Genomic DNA, 7024 nt, shown 5'->3' on the forward strand with positions numbered 1-7024 from the left:
CTCCCGCAAGACGGAGCGGCTCGGCGAGGCGCTGCAGCAGCAGATCGACGCGCTCAAACAGCTGCGCGTGGAGCGGCTGGAGGCGCTGCAGGAGCGTGACAAACTTCGTCGCCAGCTGCAGGTCGCCGAGGAGCGTGCCGCTGTCGCCGATCGCTCGCACAGCGAGGCGGAAATGTGCCTGAAGCGTACAGCAGAGGAGTTCGCCGCCACGCAGCTTCTGCAGAAGCGGTACGAGAACACGCTGGCGGAGCTCATGGGGTGGCAGCGCGCTGTGGTGCGTGTGACGGGCGCCTCGCCGCGCCATGGAGCCGCTGCTTGGGACACGGCGGGGCGCGACCCTCGCCCGCTCTCGTGCAACGAGGAACAGCAACAACAGCGGCAGCCGCAGCAGCAGAAGCAAGGAAAACAGCCACATCTGGCGAGCATTGTAGTGGCAGACGAGTGCACAGTGGTGGAGATGGAGCGACGCCGCACCTTTGTCGTGGACATGGCGTACTCCGCGCTCTCTCTCCAGGAGCGCAAGCGTATAGAGACAGCTACAGCCGCTCCTCCTCCTTCTGCTTCTTCTGGTAGTGCTGGTAGCGCGATTGATGACGTTGGCCAACCGGCGGGGATGGACGACGAGGAGCTTGCTGCCGCCATTCGCATGGATGGCGTCATTGCAGACGTCCTGTCGGGTGTGAACACCGTCTTTCTCTCCTTTGGCCCCGCTGGTGGAGGCAAGACGGAGGTGCTGTACGGTACAAAGGCGGCGATGCTGGAGTATGAGTTGCTGCAGCAACTCTTCCGCAACACTCGGCGGTCTGCGAGTCGCGGGCGGTTACCGTCTGTTGCTGCATCCACTGCCTCACTGCATAGCAATGGACAAACAGCAGGGCTACTGTCGCTCTTCGTCCATGGCCTCTTCGACAACCTTGTGGTGCAGGCCGTAGCACACTTTAATATACGCTGCACCTTCGTGGAGCTCGCGATGAACCAAACCGTTGATCTTTTGCTGCAGCAGCCCGGTAGAAGCACGTCTATCGGCGGCAGCAGCAGCGTGCTGGTGAAAATGGTCTCTGCTGTGGCGGGTGAGCCCTCTGCTGCTCCTGCTGCACTGCAGCTGTGTGGTGGCATTGGCGAGGAGGTAACCGCAGTGAAGGCGGAGACGGCGGAGGAGGTGATGCGTGTGTTCTTCGACGGGCTCGGGCGGCTGGGGCGGTGGCGCCGCGCCGCCTCCTTGCGGGCGTCTGTGAGTGGTGGCGACAGCAGCAACGCTGACGGTGGCGCGGCAGTGACGCATCGCGGTGGGGTGTCGCACGCCATCTTCTCCCTCAGTGTGGAGAGCTTCAACGAGAAGGGGCACTACCGACGTGCGATGGCGTCTTTTGTTGATCTTTGCGGGCCGCCGACGCCAGCAGCAACACGGGCGTCGGCATCACCAGCACCCGCAGCGGCGCGACTGGCCACACCGGAGGAGCAGTGGGTGGAGGAGTCGCTGCAGGCCGTCTGCGACGCGGTCGCTGCCACCGCGCAGGTGCGACGCGTTCCCTCCAGCGGCGGCGGAAACAGTAGCAGCAGCAGCAGCAACAACAACAATGACAGCAGGGGCGACGCCGCGCGTGCGGCCGTTGCGTTTAACGAACTGCCAAGCTCCCACACAAACTGCATGGCGCGTTTTCTCCGCCCCATCTTTGGTGGTAACGCGAAGGCTATTCTCGTGTGCTGTGTCGATGCGGCGCAGCACAGCAGGGAGCAGGTACTCAACTCGCTCACATACGCGTACTTTTTCAAACGTATTCAACACCAGGCCGTGCCGTACGACATCCCCCCAGAGCTCCAGCGGCTCAATCTGCAGATGAATGCATTTCTCGCCGGTGGCTCGGAGGACGAAGATGGCGGAGGCAGCAGCGGCTCGTTTGCCTCGGAGGATGAGGGGCAGCAGGAGGTGTATCGTCGGCGCGCATAACTGGGATATAGATAGAGAGATAGAGAGAGAGAGAGAGAGGGCAAGTGCGGAGGCCGAGAGAGACACACATACACAATAGAATGAACGGCAAAGGGGTGGGTGGGGGGAANCCTCGGAGGATGAGGGGCAGCAGGAGGTGTATCGTCGGCGCGCATAACTGGGATATAGATAGAGAGATAGAGAGAGAGAGAGAGAGAGAGAGAGGGCAAGTGCGGAGGCCGAGAGAGACACACATACACAATAGAATGAACGGCAAAGGGGTGGGTGGGGGGAATAGTAGAATAGATCCTCGAGGGCAATATCTCTTGGAGTGTCCTACTGCCAGTGCTGTCTTTCTTTGTTGCTTTGGTTGTATGTCTTGCATTATCGTTTGCGTTGTGTCTCGCTGCCCACATCCAACGCCCAGCCGCTGTGACTCTTGCGTGTCTTTTCTCTCCGCCTTGATCCTTTCTCTCCCTACAGCCCTCCCCGTGTTGGACCTAAGGTAACAAGGTTAAAAACAAAACAACAAAAAAAGGCGGCGCACTAAGGAAGGAGGACGAGGAGAAACACCTTCAAATAACAACCAGAGGGGAAATAGGAAGCGAGAGACGGGACAAGAAACAAATAAACAAACAAGCAAACTAAACAGGCTAATCGGCACGCATAGAAAGTGTATCTACATACCATAAAGCAGGCATTCCATCTATACACATTCGCCACACCCCTTCCGGCACGAGGACCAGCAACGCAAAAAAATTGGCCACAGAGGGACATCGCGAGACGCACATAAACACCCACACTCACCTATAGAGTCCGTGCGTGCGTGCGCTTGGAGGAGGAGGTGGTGGCGGTGGTGGGGGGCTTTCGTGCTGTTGCGGGGAGGAAACAAGTTCAAGAGGTGGGCTGAAAGGAGCGAGCACGCTTTTTCTTCTTCCTCTTCTGCCGCGCGCTGCCCATGAATCACAGCAGAAAGGTGCTGGAGGCGGAGAAAAAGCGCACAGAGAGCACTTCTGATGGCTACCTAAAGCACAGTCGCGCGTTCCGCTTCACCCGGGCCATTCACGCGACGCCGCATCGCGACAACAGCACCAGCCGCAGTGATACTGACAACGATGACACAGATGTGGACTATAGTGATGCGAACCATGACACAAAAGGTGAGTATAGTGGCTGTGATGCGACCAATATGGGTGCCATTCACAGCGACCGCGCATGGCGGCCGAACATGCAGCAATCACCCACCGCGAGAAGTTTGCCGGCGTCGCCTGTGCCAAGGAGAGTGCAACACGAGGCGAAGGTGGCGGCAGCGGCCCGTGGTGTAGGCGTCAGCACGATGCGGGGAACAGCTTCGCTCGGGGTGCGACAGGGCCTTCGCGTTGTGAGTGAAAGGAGCAGCAACACGACGGCCCGCACTGTTGCAGCAGCTGCTCCTAGCGGTGGTGGTGGTGGCAGTTCATTTACGGCCGCGGCGTCGCGCTATGCGGCACCATCGCCCACAAAGCGGTCAGAGGGTTCACATTCACCGGTGCCGCTCACAGGTAGCCGTTTCGCCGCGCCAACAGTTGCCTCGCGGCTGAAGGAACACTCTCCACAGTCGCTACCGACGTTAAGACTGCATTCGCCGCAATTCGGAAATATGGAGCGCTGCTCCGTTACCGCCGGCTTGTCCCCAGCAAAAACGACCCGAACCGCGGAAGCGGCAGGTGTGACAGATAACTGTGGCCACGATTCGCCGTGGAAGAAGGCGGCTGTGGTGGAGGAGGGGGGGAGGAGGTATCGGAGGCCGTGTGCCGCCCCTTCTACCGCTAATGCTGCTGCTACTTCTTTCACCAATTCATCTGCTGCCTCGATGGCGGAGCAACGTGCGCAGCTTCCACCGAGACCCCCACCACCGGCAAGAAAAGCAGCGGCAACCACAACCACACCGCAGCTGCTGCCGATTTCCCCCCCGCTGCGCGCCGTTGTCTCGCCACGCTCCAGTCTGTACCGGCAGCATCACCACTCGAACGATTTTCCACAGAGCGTCACGTGTACACCGCCGAGTTGCGTGGATGGGGAGACGTGCGCCTCTCCGAACGGGTCGCCACAACGGGCGTCTTCGCTTGTGCTTCCGCCTGTCGTTGAGACTGACGGTCATCGTTCCCCAATGGACAGCGCCGAGACGTTGCGCTTGTCCCACCACTCACGTGCATCTAATCGGTTATCGCGACTGCCATCACACCACGGGGTGTGCGAGCCCAGTGGATTTATCAACTCTGGTAATGACTGCTACGCCTGCAGCGTGTTAACGTTCCTGCTGCGCAGCCCTGCCTTCTGCCGTGCCTTGTTCGCTGCCCCTGTATTGGAGTACCGGGGGGAATCCGGTGACGGCAACAACAGCAACAACAACAACAACGACAACAACGACAACAAGAACGATGTGACCAGGCCCATGCTGTCCACCTGCCACCCAAGCAGCAGAAAACCGGTGGACTGTCTTCACAANTGCCGTGCCTTGTTCGCTGCCCCTGTATTGGAGTACCGGGGGGAATCCGGTGACGGCAACAACAGCAACAACAACAACAACGACAACAAGAACGATGTGACCAGGCCCATGCTGTCCACCTGCCACCCAAGCAGCAGAAAACCGGTGGACTGTCTTCACAACGCTCTGCTGAACTATGCCCGCCTGCTGCGGCGACCGAACACAATAGTTTGTGGGCTCGATATGAGCCCGCTGCAGGGATTCTTGCGGGGCTTTTTCACAGGGAATCAGGAGGACGCGCACGAGTTCTTCATGGCGCTCATAGACAAACTAGAAGAGGAGTCTATTGAGGTGCTCAAATTGAGGGACAAGGCGGAGAACGGGAGCAACCTATCTGCAGTGACTGAGGCAGATGCGAATGAGCTCTTCCGTGATGACGCCAACGAGGCAAAAACCAGCAATGCGGATAACCATTCCATCAATCCAAAAAAAACCTGGGTCAATGAGCTCTTGCAGGGCACGTTTCTGAACATCATTCGCTGTCGCAACGAGGGTTGCGGACACGAAATAGCAACAGAGGATCCTTTTGTCAATCTCACCGTGAACTTGAAGAAGAAAGAGACGATCGAGGTGCCTGCAGATTCGCTGCCGCTTCCGCCCACACCACAGAATGACGCCACGTTTTCTGCTGCTACCGATGTAAGGCCATACTTGCCGCCAGATGAGAGGAACGGGACGGATGGGTCCCCAAGTGCTGCGGCAGAAATCACCACATCCAGTGATTGCTATGATGTTCAATCGCTGTTGGAGCAGAGCCTCCGCTTTGCTTCACTCGACGCGTATATCTGTGACGCCTGCGGCTCGAAAGAGCACCAACACCAAGGCGGTTGTCTTTTGGGGGCAGCACCATCCCTCCTCGTGTTTCAGTTGAAACGATTCGCCACGACGTTTGATAAGACAATGGGTTTGCGCGTCTCAAAAGACAGAACACCGGTCCGCGTCAATGAGGAACTGACACTCTACGCATTGCGGGAGGAAGGACAGTATGATCGAGAAAAGAAGCAGCTGGCGCCGTCTGTACGGGAGGCAGAGCGCGCGGCTATGCAGAAACATCAGCAACGGCAACAACAAGAGCCATCTAGGGAATATGCCACGGAGGAACGGCTCTCTGTTCAGCCTGACGAAAAGGGTAACATAAACACCAGCTTGACTGAGAAGTCAAAACACCACCAGAAACTACAAGAGAAACCGGATGAGAATGAAAGGGAAGACGAAGGACCAGATACACGTCTGTCTGCCATACGCTCTCTGTATCGCCTGCAGGGTGTAGTGAAGCACATTGGCCACTCTCCATCTGCGGGGCATTACGTGGCAGAGTTCGCTGTCACACCAGATACGCGCGGGTGCGAGAATGGAAATGGAAACAACCCCAACACCCTCTTCAACGAGGACGTGAAGTTGAATAGTGAATGGCAACTTGCCAATGACGATGGCGTGACTACAATGAGGGAGGATGAGGTGGGAAGGCAGCGTCGTAACTCCAGCAACTGCTATCTGCTTCTGTACGAAAAGGTGGCGGAGGAGGATGTGCTGTGCCCTGTTTGGCGCGTGTTGCCGCAGTGGGTGGAGTAAGTACCGATGTTTTTGTACGTGTCGTCATTGCATTTGATTTATGGTTCCATCTTCAGTGCTACCTGTTTGTTTCTTCTTGTTGTTGAGTGGGGTGCTGGGGGCGCGCGGGTGCGTGTGCCTCAGACACAACGATGCGATTTCTTCTGTCGGCTTTCTTGNTCATTTCAGTTGTTCCTGCAGGGGGGGGGGTATCAGGCAAGCGAAAATGAACGACGTGGAGAAGAGACACAACACGGCCATCGTGCATAGTGGGGAACGAAGGAGTGGGATGGGTGGTGAGAGCGGACGCTGAAGATACAGAGGAGATACCTAACATTGTCTGCAGTTAGCTGTCATTAAGGTAACCCCTGCTGCTCCTGCTGCTGCTGTGGCGACGGTGCGTTCCGTGTGTTTGTGAGAGTGTGAAGAGAGGGGCGAGGAACACTCGGCTTGATGCACGGACTGCGACACCTGCACACAGGTGCGGCCTTCATGAAACAACAACAAAAAAGAATGCCATTTGGTGGTGTATTGCGCGCGCGCCGAGCCTTTCACACTTCCCGCTGTGATTGCAGCTGCTGCTGCACCGCAAGCCGGTGCCCCTCATACGCGCAGCTGCCCATACGGGGCGGGGGGNGGGGGGGGGGGGGGGGGGGGTAAGAAGAAGTCTGAAATCACAACAGACGAGAAGAAAAGTGAGCTGACGGCACATGCTGACCCACGTGAATTGGGAGGGGCTCTCCTCGGCCGTGGCGCTTTTGCTGTTGCTACCACACCGCTCTGACTCTCTGCACGCCCCCTCCCGGTGGGCGGATGGCAGCAGTGCCGGCTGGAGGGGCGTGGGACCACCCGCCGCGCTCCGCCCGTGCACCTTCGTTTCTTTCTGTGAATGTTGTCTGTCTCACGACCTCCTCTTGCCCATGTCCGCTGGACAGCACGGCTGCAGGGTGACGCTATTGACGTTTGGCACGCCCCGCGTTTCCCTGTTTCCCCCCCCCCCTCTCTTTCTCTCTTTCTTT

General features: G+C 58.1%; 2 protein-coding genes across 2 annotated transcripts; both read left to right on the top strand.

Annotated features, from left to right (window-relative positions):
- Positions 1 to 172: 172 nt before the first annotated feature.
- DQ04_02831040 (hypothetical protein) lies at positions 173 to 1948 on the top strand (the record flags this gene model as incomplete). The annotated part of the gene is made up of 1 exon (XM_009312261.1): positions 173 to 1948. The coding sequence occupies one exon, from the start codon at positions 173 to 175 to the stop codon at positions 1946 to 1948; it is 1776 nt and encodes a 591-aa protein (XP_009310536.1).
- Positions 1949 to 2885: 937 nt separating this feature from the next.
- Positions 2886 to 6026, top strand: DQ04_02831050 (putative ubiquitin hydrolase; the record flags this gene model as incomplete). The annotated part of the gene is made up of 1 exon (XM_009312262.1): positions 2886 to 6026. One exon carries the CDS (start codon positions 2886 to 2888, stop codon positions 6024 to 6026), a length of 3141 nt encoding a protein of 1046 aa, XP_009310537.1.
- Positions 6027 to 7024: the final 998 nt, after the last annotated feature.

Source organism: Trypanosoma grayi (assembly GCF_000691245.1).
Source record: "Trypanosoma grayi strain ANR4 Tgr_283_V1, whole genome shotgun sequence".
NCBI classification, from domain to species: Eukaryota; Euglenozoa; class Kinetoplastea; order Trypanosomatida; family Trypanosomatidae; genus Trypanosoma; species Trypanosoma grayi.